At 40.7% G+C, this 21,085-nt stretch overlaps 1 protein-coding gene across 1 annotated transcript in view; it reads right to left on the bottom strand.

Annotated features, from left to right (window-relative positions):
- SATB2 (SATB homeobox 2) overlaps nt 1–17,111 on the bottom strand; it is a 174,424-nt gene extending 157,313 nt beyond the window's left edge. Inside the window, exons 1-2 of the mRNA XM_012726133.1 lie at nt 17,083–17,111; nt 15,618–15,845 (exon numbers count right to left, since the gene is read on the bottom strand). Coding sequence (XP_012581587.1) covers nt 15,618–15,786 — 169 coding nt within the window. The 5' untranslated portion in view covers nt 15,787–15,845; nt 17,083–17,111. The remainder of the gene's footprint in view (nt 1–15,617; nt 15,846–17,082) is intronic.
- Between the last annotated feature and the right edge of the window lie 3,974 nt (nt 17,112–21,085).

The following is a 21,085-nucleotide window of genomic DNA, read 5'->3' as shown; positions in this document are numbered from 1 at the left end:
GGCAGACACTGTGCCTGGCACTGAGGAGGAATCAAGTAAGTTCCTGCCCTTAAGTCATTCACAAAGCAAAGCTTGAATAAATCATTTATACCCTGGGGTTCTTGCCTCCTCTCCAGTTCCTCTGTCTTCTTGGTCCACTTTCATTCTTGGACCTGCCTCCTGAATAATGAGAGTGTTCTGAAATGATAGTTTAGATTTTCTCTTCCCTTCAAAAACCATCCGTTTCCAGAAAGAAGCCAGTGACTGGCCCCACTCTCTTCCCTGTGGTTGCAGTATATTCCTGAGATGGTCCCAGGTCTAATTGAAGATTAAGAAGGCTTTAGGGCAGAGCCTTTCATATCTGCTCCTCACATAAAAAGAAATAAAGCACCATACTCAGTCCCGACTGCAATCAGTAAATCACAGCACCCATGAAACAGTGAAACAAATCTACCACATAAATAATACAGTCTTCGAGAGGGATGGGAGAGACCAGAAGTGAGGGCTGGCCACTATCTTTCATTATAAATTTGCAAGAAAACAAAACAGTCATTTACTTGCTCTGTAGCTTCAAAGTCTCCTCTACTTTCTCCTTGCCTTGTTCTCACACTCACGTGAATGTACATACACACACACACACACACACACCACCCTAAGGACAAGAAAAATAACTTGACAATATTACCTTTAACCCTTCTTCCCACCCTAAGATTAGTTCCCAAACTAAGATAAGTTTGAGTGTCCAGAGTTTCCAAACAAACAAAAAGAAAGAATAGGGCATCCCTCACCTCCTTCTTGAGGTTCCATGTGCAATTTCAAAAGGGATCAAGTGTGTCTGTCTTGGCCCTGCTGTCCTCTCAGGGGCACCCAACCTCCTGATCCAGGTAGCCAGAGGCTCTGCATTCCACCATTCCACACTTGCCTCCCACTCCCCCAGGGGCTGAGCTCAGATTCCAAAGAGATTAATAGATAAAAAAGAGGCTACACTTTGCTGTTTGAATGGTTTAGGAGTACTTTAATCTCCTTAAATATATTTTCAATGTAAAAGAAAAAATTGTATCCCGCATTAATTTTTACTGGAAAGAACTTTAGGTAGTACAATAAAAAAGATGTTTTTACCAATGTTGGGGTGGGAGTGAGAGCATAAACATTTGGGTGCTAGGAAGCCACCGATAGCTGGGCTAGACTCCCTGAGAATGCTGTTTTTCAAAGTTCCACCCTGTTTTTGTTCGTGTACTACAGATTCTCAAAGATTAATTTGGAGGGCTTTTTGTTGTTGGTTTTGTTTTTAATTCATCTGAACAAGCAGCAGGAGTTGAGACAGAGGTAAGACAGCTTCAAGTCTGAGGACATTCACAGATAGGGGGCCTCAGTCAATCCTAAAATTATAGGAATGGCAAGTTTGCCTAGTAATTATTCTAAGGAGAAACTGAGTCATATATGCAAAAATTCAATTCTATATTCATCTGCGACTTAGTTGTTGGTAACTCAGGACTAAATGTCCAAATAAAGTTTTAACAATAATGCTGCTTGATACATCTACCCCTCAAGGAGAAAGGAGGGGGAGATTATCAAAAATATTTTATTCTTAGAATTCCCTCTAGTAAAATCAGACATTACTTTGCAGCCTCTGAGGCAGATCTTAACTTTGAAAGATAAAAGTAGACCAGGGGTAGGACAGGGGGGTGAACACTGATTCTCACTATCACCCTTAAGGCTCAAATTGGGCTTAGTGGTAGGGAAGGGGAATGGGTTCTGGTCTCCCAAGCTCTGATTCCAGTCCTGTTCCCACACTGAAAAATCACAGTTCAGCCTGAAGTCAGGTCTGAAGACTGAAAGATAAGCTCCAGGTTTCTCAATACTCTTCAACTACAGAAATGTGGCGACATGATCTAGCTGTTCTGACAGTGTGTAAAGCAGGATTTCACAGGCATGCACAGGAGGCACAATGAGGCTACTCATCTGAACAAAAAAGTCTGATCTACAACTGGGAACCTGACCATAGTAAGCCTGGCCCAAAGAACTACATTCCTGATGTTGGTAAAGTCCAGTAGAGTGAGTGAAATTAGATGTCATCTTCATCATTCTCCCAACCTCCTTCCCATCCTAGTAGCAGACCCAAAATAAATGTTACTTCAATTTAACAATTTAACCAAGAGCTCACTGCAGTTAGACATTAATAACCACCATTAATAGGCAGGGTCAGTCCTGTTTTTTCCTGTAACTCCCCAGCCGGAAAACTCATCCACATCACATTGGCCCTACAGCATTGCCTATAATATCAGCAACCAAGTGGAATCAGGAGTTTTCTCCACATTTTCTGGGACAATTGCATCAGAGAAGCAGTACAGGAACACAGCTGACCAAAATCGTTGCCTTATCATCACGAAGGCACTGCAGTCCATCGGTGCAGACTCAAGTGTCCAGTTGCAGTGCTCTGTGATTGTGCTCTGCAGAGCCCAGAGGTCTTAGTGGCAGTCCTGCTAGCATACTGCATTGAAGGATACTACATCTGCAGTACATTTAGTAACTACATAGAAATAAAAGGTTTACTGATCCTGAAATCAAAAAAAAATTTACAAGGAAAAATGTGGAATATGCAGGTATGGGTATCTCAAAAAAATTCAAATACATGGCACCCCTTAATTCAAGACTAAAAACTCTAGTATGCATTAGAAATGCCTATGTTGGTAAGCCTTGAAACTCAATGGCATGTTAAATGACTTTCCCATAATTCAGTAATAGTAGGATTTTTGTCCTCTGTTAAGTAAAGTTTTATTCTGTAGGTTTCTGAAAGAGTAAATTTTTAAGTAGTATTTAAGTGAAGATACATATGCTGCTTCCTTCATTCTCATTAACCTCTCTGAGAAATCTATTTGCAACTCAGATTCCTTCCAGTCAAAAAGGAGTCAATAAAAATTGCCTTTCTAACATTTGCAGGTTCTGAAATCTGCCTAAATGCTATTTTATCTATGTAACAATTAAAATAATGACCCTTGACTAATTTCTCTAGTGTAGTGTTAAGGAAAGGGTAACTGTACTGAGGTTCGCTAGCAAGGAATTAATAAAGGAATCAAGAGTTCGGCTCTCAATAAGACAAGACTACCCAGATTTCTAGTGGGGATATTTCATAGCACAAGTATGTTTTCTTTGGGGAGTTTAACACACCAAAATTATTAAAAATTGAGATCAAACACTGGTGCAAGGCCCCAAAGGAAATCATACTAGAGTGGAGAGATTTTTATCAAATAAAAACCTGCAAAGGTAAAGTTTTTTGGTGAAATAAAAGGCTTTCTCCCGTACCAAAGGAACTGTCTGTATTTGAGGTTCAAACCACAAAACCTGTATGGATATTTAATAGATGTGTAGAAAACATTACTGTGAAATGAATACAGATTTCAAAACGCTAAGCTTACACATGCAGGCAGCCATCACCATCCTTTCTCAACCATTAAAGGCCACTCTCACTCTGGTGAAACCCAACAAAAGTCCCCACACCAAGATCTAACAGCAATCAAGTCTTTCCAAGGGCTAAATGGGGGGGTGAGGGGGTGGAGGGGGCCAGAGGAGAGAGCAAGCAAGAAAGTCAAAGTTACAGTGTATATTATGCAGTTCCCTAAGGGGACACTGCTGAGATCTTGGACTGCAATACATAGGTTATTATTATTGTGACTGAGATGAAGTTAATAAAACCCAGCACGCAGGCTGGGGAAACCAGGGTCCCAACTGATGATTAGTTCCCAGACCAGGTATTTTAAGTACATAGGCACCTTTGTGATTTATAGCAATTACTTAAACAAGAAAGACAGAACAAAGCTCGAATATTACTGGTTTTTACTTTATGATTTAAGACAACCTCTTTATAATTTATATAAGATCCAAAAGAAATTACTTTAATATCTAAAAAAAAAACCCTAAAGAGACCATTTAATTCCCTGCATGTGAAACCTCTGAAAATTTTATTTTAATCTTTAATGTTATCTAAAAGATACCACCCAGCCAAACGAGGATGTTATTCCACTTTTCACTATTTTCAAGAAGTGTCACCAAAACGCAAAGTGATTTGTTTCCTGGAGAAAAAACATGACAAATCTTTATCCTAAAGAAAATGTAAGTTTCACATTCCTGAAAGCAACAATCCCAGAAAGAGTACTACATTATTTTAAGTTTGGGTTATATCAGATACGAAACATTTCAACCTTAAAAGAATTCTCTGTATTCTTAAATTCTTTAAAATAATTTTTGAACCACAAAGTGAAACATGGCATTACAGTTTCTCCCCTCTCCCACAAGGCCATAATTTCAACATGGCTATAATCTCAGAAGTTCAACACAGAAAGATAAGTCAAGCCCCTCGTCTTCAAACTCCAAAAGGATTCAAAGGAATCAAAGGGATTCCTTTGGGGTTAATATAGAGGTATAGGTTTAGGTTTGTGGGTGACCTCAGTGTCACCAAAGAGGTCTTGCCTGTCATGATGAAATCCATTTACTCTGAGCACCATGGCTGCCCAGGTGGCGATAAGGATGATACAGGAAACTGTACCTAATGTTTCCATAAACTTAAGTTCACATCTTTACTTTGTTAGCAAGATAGAACTGACAGATATGTTTACAAAGTACAAGGTTGTGTTTGCTATATATAAAAGGTTGGGTGTGAGAAAGATGACTTCACTGAGTCATATAGAAGAAGAAGAAAAGAGCTCCATTTCAGAAGCTTTCCTTGTTTAAAAAGGAACCTGTCTCCCTCAAACTCACTTTCAAGCTATACATCAATCTTCAATATAATTATGTTTGACAGAATATAAGCTCTTGGCAGTTAACTTGTTTACAATAAATGCTTAGTTTGGGTACATGGACTGTATTTCAGTCTTATAAATATCAAACACAAGCCTACAACAGTCCCATTATGGGACTGAGAATTATTTTGCTATAAATCTTTTTATTGGGGGGCCAAGGGAATTACTTTGCAGCTTGTTTTCCACTAACCACTTGGAACAGTGTGAAAAGAGGTACATTTATACTCTGACCCTGTGCTAATTGGCATTCTATACATTTCCATGGTAGAGTGTGTTATCAATGCTGAATGTGCAAGGCCAGGCCCCTAGACAGTTTTGCATGGAGGCAAAAAACCACACTTGCAACAAAATGGTTCCTACTAAAGTATAGCATTTTCCTACATTCTTTTTCTCCTTCAAACCTCTTGGAAACTAATGACCATTTGTGATAGCATTGGCAGGATTTTGATGGTAAACTCTAGTTTGGGGTGCTTTATAAGTTAGCTATAAAAAAATGTGCTTAAGGCTCAAACTTACTGTATGAATGAACCTGTAAATAGAGTTACTATTGTTGAATGTAACCTAGAGATTCATTTAAGAAGGAAAGAAATAAGATCACCTTATTTATCCTGGTAATGTGCCTTCACTTAGGTTTTAAATGTGTAATAACCTCTCTTTCAGAGAATAATTTGTTCTTATACTTCCTCAATAATAAAATGTGTTCAGTCTTCTAACACACATCTGCCAAATCTATATAATAAAATCTTGTCTATATGGAACTTGTAGGCTTAAAGATAGGCCAGGCTTCAAGAATATTCTGACTTAGCCCCACTCTCTCCATGTATCCGAACATTCTGAATACCTTGTTTTTCACATGATGATAATTTATCATTGCAGAGTTTCCTTGCTTGTTTCTTAATTTAACAATTACCTTATAAGCAGATTCTATAAAAATTCAACTCTGACATGGTATTAAGATGTATGAAAAATCTTTCTAAAAACCTTCATTGAAGTATATTTTCCAAAATAACTTATACTAAGAAATTCAGTCACTTTTTACTTAATAGTGAGATTCTAATTTTTTTCCCTTCAGTCAATGTTGCAATTATAAAGGTGACATATTTTTCATACCCCTCAACTTCTATTAAAGAAGACAAAGGAACTTACTTTTTTCCTAAGGAACTAATTTATAAGTTTCAACATTCATCAAATATAATTTCATAAAATAAAATTTGCCACATGACTTTTTAGTGGAAGAGAGAAAAATATTGTCATTCCATTATCAGTTTTACAGATCTTTCTTATTAATATCAAAAGCATTGGTTTGCAAGGTGAACTAATGGAAAATTGTTAAATTTACCTACAATAATCACTTCTCTTTTTTTGAAATAATAAGCCTTTTAAAAACCTTGACTATTTAACTGTTACTTACTTGGGGTAGGGGAGACATGGAGAAGGTGACTGTATGAAGAAAAAAATTACTATTTTTAATTGTACAACAAAAATTCCCTGCAAGGCAAAAAGACATTATGCCAAGTTCCACCCAGAATTAATGTTTAGGTTTAAATTATAAACTCCAGAAAAAAACTGAACCACTAATAGACCCTTAAAGCTCGTGGCATTAGTCAACACTGTTAGGTTATGTAAATGTTAAAACCAAAAAAACCCTTTGCTAACAAAAGTATTTTAATGAAGGCACTATTAACTAGACTCTCTGAACAGAACTTTTTTTAAGTCTTTTGAGTTGTTTGATATAAATTCCACTCTGACAGGGATTATGTTTGGGATCATTCTGGGATTATGTGACCCTCACTGGGAAGGGTTTATAGCTTATCTTATTCCTTTCATTTTGCCACCCTCAGAAAGGTTTTTAAATATTGAACCCAAGGAAATGATCAGCTTCAGATCAAAGACATATTCTTCTATAACTCTTTCAACTGAGCTAAACCATGGGGTGCAGCTATCTGATAGCCAACAGTATTTGCTGTTTTAGTAACCCCACAATAAACCGGGGTTAACTTCACTGTCTGGGCTAGCTAGTTCGACAGTCATCACCCAAGTTTCCAACACCTCAGAGTTTCTTTCTTTCTTTCTTTCTTTTTTTTAAGATTTGCTTGTTTAGGCATACAGAACTGGGGTAAGTTTTGCCAGAGGTGCATGTGCAGTGAGAGGATTCACCAGAGACAAGTGGGGTGCAGAACAGGCAGACCAACTGCTGAGGAGAGCAGAGGAGGAGACAGGAGAGGTCTGCTGTGCCAAGTGGATCACCTCCAGCGTTGGGTATCAAACTCGCACTGAAACAGCTGTGGCTAGCTTGCAGTGCTGCAGTCTTAACCCGTTGAGCCACCAGGGAGGGTCCCCTAGCAGTTTCTTATGAATACAGTAAGAAGTATGACCCAGACTGAAAGTCATACGGATTTTGGCTGCAGCTGGATGACTTGCTCCATGCAGCTGAAAGCTGCACTCTGAGGAATGATGACTGGAGGCTTACCAGAGTTAAGGGTTATCCATTTAATGGCTCCAGTGATTGTATATGGAGGTCAAAGCCTATGCCTCTCGGGGGGAGGCTTTGTCACCTGACTGAATGAAGGGTGTGAAATATCCCCAGGGACCTCCGTTGCAGGTCTACACACAACCCAAGTGCACCAAGAAGGGTGTGCATTCTTCATCTTCAATTCTCCATCCCCTTAAGCTTAGCCAGGACTGCCACTGGAGGAGGATCAGCAGATCCAAGGATCTCACCAAACCCTTTCTTGGCAGAGTTTTCTAATAAGAGGAGCACTCATTACTTTTGACTTCCATATACACAGGTGGAAAAGGGGGGAGGGGGGAGTAAGTAGTTATATCTCAGCTATAAGAAAATCATTTCCCTTCTCAAATTGTATATGAAAACAAATCAAGGAGTACTTTTAATGTCTCTGGAGCAAACATCTCCCAGGGGCTCTTTTCTCAACTTCCTAGGGAAGAGCAAAATCTAAATGGTCTCTCTCCAAAACAGATTTTAGCTAATAAACAAGAGAAAGTAAGTGAAAGACACTTCAGTTATTCTGCATCATCACTAAGACTAAAAATTTGTACTTTGTATGACAGGTCCACCTCATTTTTCTTAATGATGTTTTTATTATTCTTTCACTCAATTAAAGCAGAAATGGATATTGCATCTTCTGACTGTATAATTGTTATTGTAATCTGTTTTCGATCACTGCTTGGGAAATGGGTCCAAAACAACATAAACTCTCCACTGCCTCAGAAGGCAAGTCATTTTCTTTTACTACAACACTTAAAGAGGCATCTATCATACTGCTCTGTTAGCATCTCTGGATTATGATATAAGAAAGTTCTCATTATGTTAACCAAAATAATAATTAATGTTTCAAAATAATAATATTTCAAAAACATTACTATTTTAAGAGTTTTGATATGAAAGCATTTTCCTTATAAGCAACAAAATTTGCCTTTCCTTCTATGTATAAATAAGCAGAACAACTGCAATAAAAATGCAATTTAAATATAGGAAATAGAAATTTGAAAAATATGGTCATTTTTAATTCTATCTCTTTGGACATTTCCCAGGAATTTCAAATATAATAACATCACTTTGTAGAAAAAAAAATTTTCTTGTGTAAAAAGAAATCTATCAAATTTGACTATAAGAGAACTGATACATTTAGTTTCCAATCAAATACAGAAAAAAGAAAAAAATGAAAACTATCTGTGTTTAATGAGCAGTTCAAATTATTTCTATTTAAAAAACACTACATAGATCTTTTGGGTTAGAAAATATTTCTCCTAATTTGGGACTCATTATTATTATTATTTTCTTAAATATCTGTGCAAGTCTTCAGCAAAACAAAGAAAGTCACTGGATCACTGCCTACATTTCAATAATTGCCATCAATGGGCACCAGTTACTTTAGTGTGACAAGCATTTTTTTCTTAAACAGCTTGCCCTGATTCTCCCTAACTTTTTGACCTTTGTTGTTATATTAAACTACAGTTCAGTAACCCACTGTGCTAAAATAAAAGTCCCTACCAATGATAAGACAAGGTAAGAGCAGACTGAATTTGCCTTCAACAGTAACAAATAGCAATAGTACCAAGGACAAATAAAATTAAAATATACTTTCCCAGAGCTTTACTTATTAATAAGTTATACACATCAAATAAAAAGGAAAAATACATACTCCATAAAACCAAACTGTCCTAATTATATTTCTAAAGTACACTTGCTCTATTTTAGGTCGGACTTTTACCTAGTTTCTTTAAAAACTGAAATAAGTGAAACTTTGTAAATGAGAAACAAAAGACAAGTTGTAGAAGACAATTTCTGATGCAGCCTCTCACTGCTACTTAATTATACTGATTTTTCAAATCACTGCTATTAAACAGCAAAACAATTCTGTTAATTAAAAACAAAGAATATTATATAGGTAGACTTATATGACTTTGAAACTCTACCATGGAACATTTTTACATCAACACTGTATAGCATGAAGTGTTTGTGGGACTTGTTCCACGTGAAAGAAAAAAAGAATTAATAGTTGGGTTGATCACTGATAAAAAAGGAATAAATGCAATTTTCAGAAAACTGAAATAGTACAGAGACTACATCTGTGCTCATTTTTAAATCTGTAAGTCCTCGACCAGCTTTTGTTTTAATTCATATTAAACTCAATTCCACTCAGGGCCATCTACTTTGACTTTGAAAATATCGATCACATAACCCATAAGTAATAGATGATGAATCCTTTATATGTAAAAATACTTTTTTTTTAACTGTTAACATTTTCAAACCTATATTGCACTTTAAAATAAAAAGAATTCACCATTCTCCTTACTGGAACCCTAAATGAATGCTGGAGAACAACGGTGATTGGAGTGAGAAAGACCCTAACCCATAGAATCAGTCAACAGAGGGGAAATCACTCTTTTTAAAATTGCTATAAAGGAAAGAATGAAAACTAAAAGGCAAACTTCTTCATTTTTGAGCTAAGCATAAAGGTCCCCTACTTGAAACCATTTTCAGTTATTTCTTTAAAAAAAAAATAATGAGTTAAAATGTGTGGGTTAGATCCAACATTTCACTGCTGTTCATACTCTTGGGGAGTGGGGGGGGAGGGGAAACTTGCTGCCAAAGCTTCTGAAAAGAGAGTTTGGGCTGCTAATTTTCCGTTCACAAAATCTAAATTCCCCTTATGCATCTCACACAACCCATGAAATAATATGAAACAGTATTATATCACTGCAAATTGAGACATTTTTATCAAAATAAAGAGTGATGATGCCAACATTTCATTTGTCATTTCCCACTTGTCACTTTTCACTGACAAACTGTTACACATACAACTTTTGTCAAATGTTCCATCTTTAAATATGTTCCAAAATGCCATTGTATCCCAGCATTCATGTAAGGATGGTAGTAAAAACGACATGTTACCACACATTAATTATACAGGTTTAAAAAAAGAATCCACTTATTAGATAAGAATATAATTTTCACTTATTTTCCATGACTAGGGAGGACTGTTTGGCTTCCTGAACTAACTAACTATGCACATATTCTATGCATTTAATATGACATTAGTAGCTACAAGAAACTTTTCAATGGTGAAAAATTGGGTCATTTTCACCACAACAAAAATCCAAAGAAAGTAACAGAAAGACCAAAGAAAAATAATACAATTGTATTATACACCTAGCCCTGTTCATTTAACATCTTTTGATCTGTATACATACAAACTCTACACTGAATTTAAAGAAAAAAAAGAATAAGGCTTTTAAATGATCAAAGACCACCAAACCTCACTGCTTATCAGATACACCTTGTCAGACATATCAAATGATTACTGTCTTGACTGAAATAAAGTTGATTGTCAAATTCTTAAAATAATTCAAACTCACATTCTTTGATATATAATAAAGTGATGATTTGCCAATTTCCTTCCCTACAGAAATAGATCTTTTATATGTAATTTATATGATATTTAAATATGTAACACTATGGAAGTATAAATATGAAGAATTAACAAAATATCTGAAAGTATGGATTAATTCTCCGGTTACAAACCCCTGGGAAAGGATGACATTACTTATTTTCTTCAGGGTTTTAAAAACAGTTGCCTTAAGGGACATCTATGTAGCTCTTACACACACACACAGACACACACACACTTCACTGAGATGATCTTAACTGGTCAGTGGGTTTCTGCTGATGGAACATAAGGCTTCCAAAATTACTCACAACATCAAATTATGCTCAGGACTTTGAGGGGTGGATACCCTATGTTCTATTTAATGTGTATGTTTCAATGCACATTTTTTTTATCCAAGTATATCTTTATTTTAATAACAGACTAAGGACTAAAAACACTTCAGAAAAGGGCTATTTTTCTACCTCAGCAAAACTACAGAGAACATGCCAAATTGTTGGATGACCCCTAAAACCTAAGTTCATTCTATTTAAAAGATCTTAAAGCATTTTTTAAAAAGTAGAGTAAGAGGATAATACAATCTTTTCTCATCTGAATATCACGTGTCCTGCCTTCAAACATAATAGTGTATCCTTGACTAAAATGAATGCAACGAGATTTCTGTTTTGTCCACGTTGACAATGTATTTCTAAATTTGTAAGTATATTCTGTATTTCAGTGCATAACTATACTCTTTCATATCTACACTTGTTTTCAAAACTAAAATGTTTCTCTGTATCTACTAATGGCGGTGACTACACCTGACCTGAACTGCATTTCTTTTAATCTAAAAGGAAACGTTCCACATGCAGACAATTAAACTAACTGTAGTTGTAGACAATGTTCAGCTCTAAATGAGGCCCTGCCCAACAATTGTGATCATATTTGCTTCCTTGCTTGAATATATCAGTATGTTGTGCATGATATCCCCCCCTTGCAATCAGGTAGTTATGTACTTAAAAGTACTTAAAAGTATTGGCTGGTAGCAAGAATAGGTCCATTTGGGGCCAACAAATTACAAGATAAATCCAGTATACAATTCTTCGACAAAATTAAATTATCTTGAAAAACAAACTCTTTTTCCAAGAATGCAATTTTTTTTCAAAAATAGCAAATATCTCTAAAAGATATTTTTTATGGTTTAAACATTTTCCCTAAAATCTAGGATATTTAACAACAAAAAATTATCAAAATTCATAAGAAAATTTAAAATATCAAAAAGATTTCTGATGTTTAATGCTTCCTATCAGCAAATACACCATCTGGTATACTCAAGCGCTGTTCATTCAGTTTAAATAAAGCTGTCTGAAAGTTCTTTAAACCAAACAGTAAAAAATTAAAATGTTTGTGTTAACAATGAATGAGACACAATAATTTATTGCTATTAAAGCACAACTGGCCAGCGCCTTTCAGCAGGCCAGGAGGAAGGCAGAAAGCCTTGCTGTCTCTGAAATTTGACTGGCATCACTTTCGTTTCATGCTGTAGGTTGCGTGGCTGAAGCATTACATACAACAGAACAATTTAAGTAGTTAGGCTAATAGTGGTTTAAAAAAAGGATCATCTGATTCTTATTTTTGTCATCCTTAATGATCTTTTCTAAATCTTCAAATATATCTGTAAATTTTAATCAGTGATTTCACAAATATAAATTTCCCCACCATTAATCATCCTTTTTCAAAATCCTTATGGAGTGAATTACTAGCTGAGAGGGGACGCCAATTCTAGTAAGTGAATGTTACCCAGCAGGGATATAAAGCTGTCAACACCACCGTGCTCTTGCCTGCTCTAAACTCTCTCCCAGCCTTCGTATGTTTTTTAAAGAGATATTAGTCTTGTTTTTTTCTCTTGAGGACCTTCTATAAAACAGACTGTCATATACCTTGAAGCACTTATATTTTATTACATACATGTTTTAAAATGCACTCCTTAGATAACAGCAAAAACATACTAGAAAGTGTTAGAAAGACAAAGGCAAAACTGATCTAGTACTAAGAGCCTTCTGAAACTAACCACATTGTAAACAAAGCACTAACTTTTAAGTCCTCTATCAAAAAGCAACCTTGAAGACTATGATAGTTTACCTATCACGATGATTAGTGAAATCAACTACTAAAATAAGGTCTTTCTTTTATTTATGAATACTTAATTTTCATGAAAAATCAGCAAACACTCTCTCACTAAAAAAGCAGAATAACAACAGAATTAACTATTGTGACCAATGCATTCAAAAGCATTTAGTCACCTCACTGTTTAATCAAAAGCATTAAGATAAACTGACATTTTATTGGGCAACCAATTAACTTAATGATTTCCCCTATTTTTAGGGGGAAAGCTTTTAAGAAAGAGAATCATTAGAGATTAACATATACTCTCCAAATGGTGAGCTGTATTTTCAAAACATTTTATTATAGCAATCTTTACAACATTGACAAGACAGCAATATATCTAAAGTAATACACAGCTATAAAAATTTTTGTAGTTTTCTATGCTTATTATGTTGTTTTATTAAAAAGTTTAAATAAGAAGATAGGGCAACAGAAATGTAAGCTAATTTATATTTACCCTATGTTCCAAATGTCTTTTAATTATAAAAACTACTCATCAGAAATATATTTAAAACATTTTTTAACTTAGAATGTACAGTTTCAAAAAAGACTGTTTCCAACCTATACTTAATTTACAATTAAAAGTTACAAAGAAATATATTGTTAACATTTCGGTGGACATTTGGAAATGTTATAACTTAACATTCAATAAGGAAACTTCATACTATCAAAATTTTATGTTCAAATTGCCTTATGTTAAAGCTTTCTAAATTAAAATCTTCCCCCAAATCTACTAGACTACACGGAATAAAATCTTACTTTAAAAAAGTCTTTAAAACTCCACCGTATGTAAGCTATCTTAACCCATTTACTGTTGTTATAAATGGTATTTACTGAAACAAAATAATGTCATTTTTATTTTCAGTTTAGAAAGCAGTTAGTAAAATCTTTGATTTTTCTAAATTAATTTAAGGCTCAGGGAAAGTGACTAAAGCAGCCTGTTGAAACAAATCCTCACTAAGACTTAAAAATCTTAGTTAATATCAAATTCATTACAGTTGATCAAATGGGAATTATTATCTCAAAAATACGAAAAGCAACTACTGGTGTATTATAGGAACCATCCCTAGTCAACAGAATGAGGCAATTTCTTTCATTGTCCAATATAAAATAGAAAAAAAAATTAGGGAAACACAAATGTCAACAATTATATTCTAAAATGTTTATCAACTTCTTTCAACTTGGTGATTTTCATCAGTTCTTCAGAAATCATCAAAATTTCAAGCCCAAGTGTTTCTTTCTGCATCAGGCCATTTTAAGAATACATTCTCTCCAAAGATTTCCAAAGTTTTTCAACTGGGCAACATTAGCATGCATCATGTATCTCACATTTGGTCCCATCATATTTACTACATATTTCTCTTTCTCATATGTATATATACTAAAAGATGGTGCAAAAAAAAAAGTTATTGCTCCAGTCTACAGACAAAAACATTAATAAACAGCACTTTTAAAAAGTAGGTTATTGAACTGTCAAGTTTCCTTTTGCTTCATTAAAGTATACCTTCAAGTGCCCCAAATGGAAGTTATATAAGCCACAATCTATAGCCAAACACTTTTTTAAAGGTTTAAAAGCTGTAAGAATGACTGTTTTCCCAACAGCGATAATTAATATTAAGGAGCTATATGGCAAACCATGCCAACTGTCTACCATGAAGAAACAATAATAGAAAAATAAGTAAAAATTTTAAATGTTATTTTATAAAAACTTCTGTTTTTAACCCTTAGAAAGGAAGTGACAATTTAGAGTTAAGAATTTACTTCAAAATACATACAATCGCATGGGATTGGAGCTACTCAGAGTATTGCCAGGATTTTGTATCATTAAGACAAATATGGAGAACTATATAGGTTACTATTGAAAATACTAGGGAAAAAACTTCTAGAAGCAAAAAATTTAAACAATTGATTTATCCTAAACACACCCACTGCATGCCATATAGAACTGCATTTTATATTTAAAGCAATAAAGTAAGTGATACACAAACCTCACAATATTTTAATAATGTCAAATTTCTTGCCTAGCTTTATTTCATGAAAGTGATTTACCTGACCGCTTTAAAGGGGTCTTTGCTCAAGTGATAAAAACTACAAACGAAGTCTTTAAGTAGCATTAAATTCCTGGGAAGAAAATCAGCTTGTAGCCAAAAAGGCTATCCTGCTATTCTTACCTGTTGTGCTATGTTCACAACAAAGTTACCAGTGCTTATAATTTCAAATTTTACAGACAATGGTAGCATCAAAGACCCTAACAGCCTTATATATTCGTGGTGATACTTTATTTCCAAACTGAAATATGCCAGGAAAAATCCTCAGTTGTTACCCATTTCTGTGGAAGCACTGTCCTGACTACAATATAACACCACCATCACCGTTGCTTCCATACTAGCCTGCCTGAGCTTTAAAGACTAGTCCACAGAACCGAATGCACCTAAATTTCATCCCCACAACAGATACTCCCAGGCAAGGCAAAAGAGTTAAATCACTAAAAAGCTCTCTAGGAAAATCTAGAAACAGTTAGCTGGCTGTGACATAAACCTGCCAACACCTCAGCACACAGTGGCAAAGTGCCCAAAAAATGCCACCCTCTGGGTAAACCACTTTCTTGTTTAAACTCGAGATGAAGCTACTAGTTGCAGATGAGAGGCGACGGGGGCATTATTTGGCAACCTGGAATTCACTTCCTGTAATTCTACACCACGACAGCGCCTAATCAACCTGAACCCTGACACCCGGGCCATTATCACCAGGCCGCGGGGTGCGCGCGCCTCCCCGCCCGGGCTGTTACCTCCCACGGCCTTGGCCACGGCGCCGTTGGGCCTCCCGCGGGCTCCCATGGGGCTGCCGTTCTGCTCCAGCCGGGCCACCTTCACTGGGGGAGGCCCTTTGACATCGGGGCTGCCGCTCCGCCGGTCGGGGCTGTCCCGCAGACACGGGCTCTCGCTCCGCCGCTCCATGCTGCTCCGACTCGGAGACAAAGTTCCCACCGGCAGGTCGCAATAAAACGCACAGGGACCTAGGGAGGGGGTGGGGTGGGGGGGAAAAAAGAGGGAAAAGCGCTCACACACGTGATAGACGTTCAGGCCAGTGGCAGAGCGCTGCACCACTGCCACACAAACTTCCTCCCACGCTGCCCGAGGGGCCTGAGCCGGGAAACTAGTCCTAACCTTACACCCGGCGGCCCAAAGGAAGCCCAGAGCTCGCGATGCTGCGACTCTGACCTGTCACTGCTACCCAGGAATTAGCTTTCAGCGATGATGTCGCGGTCCGCACCCAGGGGTGCCCAGAGTGGCCCATTCATTGGGACAGGTTAGCATAAACCGTTCCCGGGTGCTACAGCCTCGCCTTCTGGGGGTCAGGGTAGCGGAAGAAGTGAACTTCTTAAAAAGACGTCTCACCCACCGGAAGAAGGAGGAGGTGGGTGTACACAAATCCACACAAATTCGAATTAACCACATGATGGATGCGCTGTGAAGGCACGGCAGGAGCCAAAGGCCTGGCAAAAGTACACTTGAACCCTGCTTTTTACTTTTACCGAGCAGGTCTTTTTCTTTGCACACACTTTGCACAAAATCAACCCTAACTCCACATTACTGAGCATCCAAAACACAGGTGGAGGTACTCAAGAGAGTAACCTACAGAAAAACCATCACAAGGGCGGGAGGTACTAGTCGTTATTATTTTGGAGCATTCTTATCTTCATCCGATCCTAAGTGAGTTTTTAAAAGCTCTTCAGCATAAAACACAAAAATAGAAAAGCATTTAAATTCTTAGGTGCCGGAGCAGCTTTCATCAACCTCAATTTTTCAATCTCTCCAAAAAGTTTCCCCCGGGTCACTGGGCTGGCAGCGCACTCCTCACGGAAGCCACAGCTCTCGCTACCCCTGGATTCTGGGGGAGCTGAGGAGGAGAAGGAAACCCCTAATGAAACGGGACCCAACGCCGTCAATGACACCCGCCAGAAGCAGGAACCTGGCGCACAACAAAGTGTACTGGGATTCCTCCCCAGCGCTCACGCCGCGGAGAAGGCGCGCCGCTACGGCTTAGAGAGACAAGGTGGGGGCGGCAGAGGCGAGGTGAGAGGGAGATGCGAGGGATGCCGACGGAGCTGTCGAATGCGGACGAAGATTCTCCCGCATTCGCCTAGCTGCGAGTCCGAGCTGGTGAGCGCCGCAGGGAGGAAACTTAGCGCGACCCGGGGCTTCCCCAAACTCCCGAGGGCCGCGCGTGGAGCTGTTGCCCTGCGTACTTACTGCTCACGGTCTGTCTGTAACTTGGCTGGCTGGGGCTCTGTCCATGGAGCAAAAGTAGAGAATCCAGGGTGAAAAGTTTCTGGTGCTTCCCCTTGCAGTGTTCTCTAAGTCTTCCTTTCTCTGTACTCCTTCCCCTTTCCTCTTCCCCAGGTCCTAACGTTTAAGGTCCTGGGTCAGGGAGTCTTCTAGAGCGGAGATGGTTGTTATGTTGATGATGACTTAGTGGGGGGGGGGGATGTAGGGGGAGGAGGAGGAGAGGGAAAGGAGGGCTCCTCCAGAGGGGGACCCAAGCGAGCGGGGGAGGGGACGGCGGAGGAGGGGAGAAGAGAGAAGGAGGCTGAAAAAGCCTTTTCACACCTCCGGGAAGAAGACCCGTTCTGAAGAGAAAGGGCTGCGAACTGGGAGGCGGCGGAGGCGGGCCCGGGCTGCAGCTTCTCTCGGCTGCTAGCTCTCGAGGAGGCGCGGTCGGAGCTGTAGGGCTGGTGCCACCGGGAGCCGGGAAGGCGCAGGGACCCGCGACCGCGCGCGGGAGGAAACGCGGCGGCTTCCCAAGCTGTCACCTCCAGCCTCTCCCCTATCGGCCGCCGCCACCAGCAGCCGGAGCCGGACTCACTGACAAGCCGCAGAGAGACACACTGAGAGGGAGATGATTATTAGTTGCGTTGAGTCATCAGGCAAAGTGAGTCCTTTTGGGTTGTCCTCGGTTTCCGATTTCGCCCCCTCCCCCTTTCCGTCCCCAGCGCTAGCGTCTTCAAAATAATAATTTGGGGTGGGGGTGGGGGGAGTCTCTGGGTTATTTCGGGATGAGGGCTGGGGGGAAGAAATCTAAACCCAAGCCAGACTAGTCCACCGCAATGAAGGAGGAGAGTGGGGGGCGGGGAGGAGGGTTGGGGAGGTTGCGGGGGGAGGGGGGCCCCGCCTGGCAGGAAATTAAACATCAATCAATCAATCGCTGTGAGCCCGGCGACCCAACAGCCGCTGAAGAGGCAGAGGAATAGGCGAGGGGCGGGTGGGAGGCCGGGAGAAGGGAGAAGGAGGAAGGGGAGAACCGGCGATGGGAGAGCGGTGTGGCGAGGACCGCGCGCGCGGGGCGGCGGACCGATAGCAGAGAACCGAGTGCCGCGCGAGGCAGTGGCCGCAGCCAGTGGGTGGGTACGCCCGGGTGCAGGCGGCCGCCGGGGCCCGGGGTCTGGTCCTCCTCCTCGCGGCGGGTCCTGGGCGCGGCCGCCTGGCCCAGCCCCTAGGCGCACTCGTCCTGGCGCGGAGGCGGCGGCCACAAGGCAAACGCTGGCTGCCGCGTCTCCCCGCGGAGGCGCAGAGCGCGGCGAGGAGGCAGCGGCGGCTGCCTGGGCTAGCGTTTCTGCTAACAGCAGGGAGTAGTTTCGACTTTGGAGATAGGAGGGCTATCGCCTCCCCCACCCACCGCCTCCGCCCACCACCCACCGCCTCCGCCCCTCCTAGCAACTTTTCCCGGTGCCTGGGCGCTCCCCCTCCGCGCGGAGCCGGCCGGCCCCGCCAGCCGAACCGCCGCACGTGCGAAGAAGGCCGCTTCTCCCTCAGAGCCGGCACAGTCGCGGGTCCAGAACAATAGCCCCGGTGTCCCGAAAGGCAGAAGCACCAGCACTGCCCGCCCGGCTGCGGGCGGTACAGGAAAAGGGGCTCCGCGGGGGACGCGGGGCGAGAGGCATCCCTGAGTGACGTCCCTGGAGCGCTCGCAGCACCGGCGACATCTCCAGCTGAGGTGCCCAGGCCGCCTGGAGGCCGTAACGCGGTGGCAGCGAGAGCGGTAGGGCTGTCTGTCCTCCGACTGCGGGGATGGGACTCCTGGGACCCCGAGCGGCTCGGCCCTAGGCTGTGAGCAGAGCTGTGAAGCAAGGACCTGGCCTCCCCGTCCTGGGGGAGGCCGCGCGGGGGCGTCCCCAGCAGGTCCAGTGACGGCGTAAACTGAGCCACAAACTTTTGCCGACTCCCGCGGCCGCAGCCGCCCGCAGCCTGGCTTCGGCCACGGTGCCTACTTAAGGTGGCGCGGGCAGTAGCCGAGCCGGGCAGGCTCCGTTCGCGCTTTTGTCCCCTTGGTCCTGCTAGGGCGACGGGCCTCCTTAAATAAAAGCACGTGGGCTGGGGTCGCGGCCCCCGGGAGACGCTGGGAGCGCCGACTGACACTCGGGGGTCCGGACCTGGGACGCGAAAGTGTGGACGCGTCTCCGCCCGCCTGAGGCTGGCGAAGCCCCCGTAGCTGGAGGCATATCCAGTCACTCCTGGACACCTGGGTTCTCCTTTCTAATCTCCTGACCCCCGCGGTTCCCCAATTCGCTGCTGGAGCCGCCGGTCCCCCTTAAGAAGCGTTGACTGTACGGCGGCGCCAGAGGGCCAAACTAAAGTCAGTTTCGGGAAACGCGTTCGGGGAGCATTCTTGAAATCGCAGTCGCGTGTACAAACAGTGGGAAGCCGGGTCAATTTAACGCGCCCCAGGTTCTGCCAACGACCACGCGCCGCACCCACTCGGTGGGCGGCATACCGGAGGCCATCCCCTCAAAAGCAGGGAACTGAAAGGTGCGGGAGCCTCTGGAAAAGCTAGGGTCCCTGAAGCGAAACCTGCCCTGGCCTAAGTCTCAGAGCCCTGAGAACGGGAACCCCGCACCCAAACAACCGCCCACCAGTTCCAGAGCAGCGGGAGGCGATCCGGGAGGAGTCGGAGGAGCCTAGCCGAGAAAGGAAACCCGCACTATAGTAAACCTTTGAAAGCCACCAGTGTTAGGCAGTGCTTTCTTTCCTGTTTTTTATTCCCTAAACCCTACCCCACACACGTACACCTCCCCCGAACGAACGGGTTACAGAAAATCCACAATTCGGAGTCTGTGAGAACAAAGTGGCTCAAGTAAATCAACTCGTGGTGGTAGCTAAAAGGTTTTTGGCTGCAAAGAAAAACTGTAAGTTTGATCGACAAACTTTTCTTTTATCTGTACTATCATGTCGGAATGCGAAGGGGGTGTTGCAAAAATCAAGGACCACTGTCAAAGTTTGAGCCCGTTTACAAAATTGAGAAAGGCACATTTGTGACTAATAGCGTAGCGGTAATAATGCTGTTTCTTTCCTTACCTTGGTGTTGTACTGCAGAATTCTCCTCCGGATCAATGTCCAAGAACTTAGAAGAATTGGTGATATTAGGACTTCAGTACTTCTGGAAAAAAAAAAAAATGCAAATGGTTTAGCCAGGATCTTTCCTGTCTGATTCGTCACTATTATTATATCTGATGATGCGAATGGTTGGAGCGATTCGATCTTAAGTCATTAATGAGTTATTTTATAAACGCCGCTGTCTGAAGATCTCCATTTACATTTCGCGAAGGATCACTTCGCTAACCTCACAGTCTTATGTCGACAGCATGATTATGGGAACTTCAATTACACTCGTAAACAACACAGCCGTATTGTTAATCGGTTAATATTTTATAAAGTGTAAATATTTTATTATGTTTTGAAGGGAACTATTGATTTTAAATTATTAAACCCCTGACAAGGGTGATGTAAATAAAGTATACAATTAAGTACAATTAAATGTACATTTTGGATAGTTTGTTTTCAAATCCTGAACCCCCAAATTCTTATATTTCCCTTTTATATTATAGTTTCCTCTTGTTAGTTTTTAATAGTGAACGAATCTATCTTTTGGGGCAAACGTTCAAATTTCTTAAAATTGTAATTAACAAAGAAGAAAATGTCTATTAATCCTTATGAATTCTTACCAAAAATGTATTTTAAGTGTAGAGTTGTCTAGTAATGCATTTTGCAAATTCCTTTTGGCTTAAAAAAGGAGAACTCTAGGAAGTTTTATGATATATGCCCGGTGTGTTTTTTTCCTTGAGTTTTGTCCCTAATAAAGGCCTTTTCTGTTTCAAATTACATAAGCCTTTTAACATACAATTTTTGAATTGACCTTATTTCGACTGAAGTAAGCGATTATTTCCAGCATGTTTAATTTTAAATAACATTTAAAAGAAAT

The sequence above is a fragment of the Condylura cristata genome, unplaced genomic scaffold (assembly GCF_000260355.1).
Source record: "Condylura cristata isolate star-nosed mole 26May11 unplaced genomic scaffold, ConCri1.0 scaffold00002, whole genome shotgun sequence".
Taxonomy (NCBI): Eukaryota; Metazoa; Chordata; class Mammalia; order Eulipotyphla; family Talpidae; genus Condylura; species Condylura cristata.
This window is presented reverse-complemented; position numbering and strand designations above follow the sequence as displayed.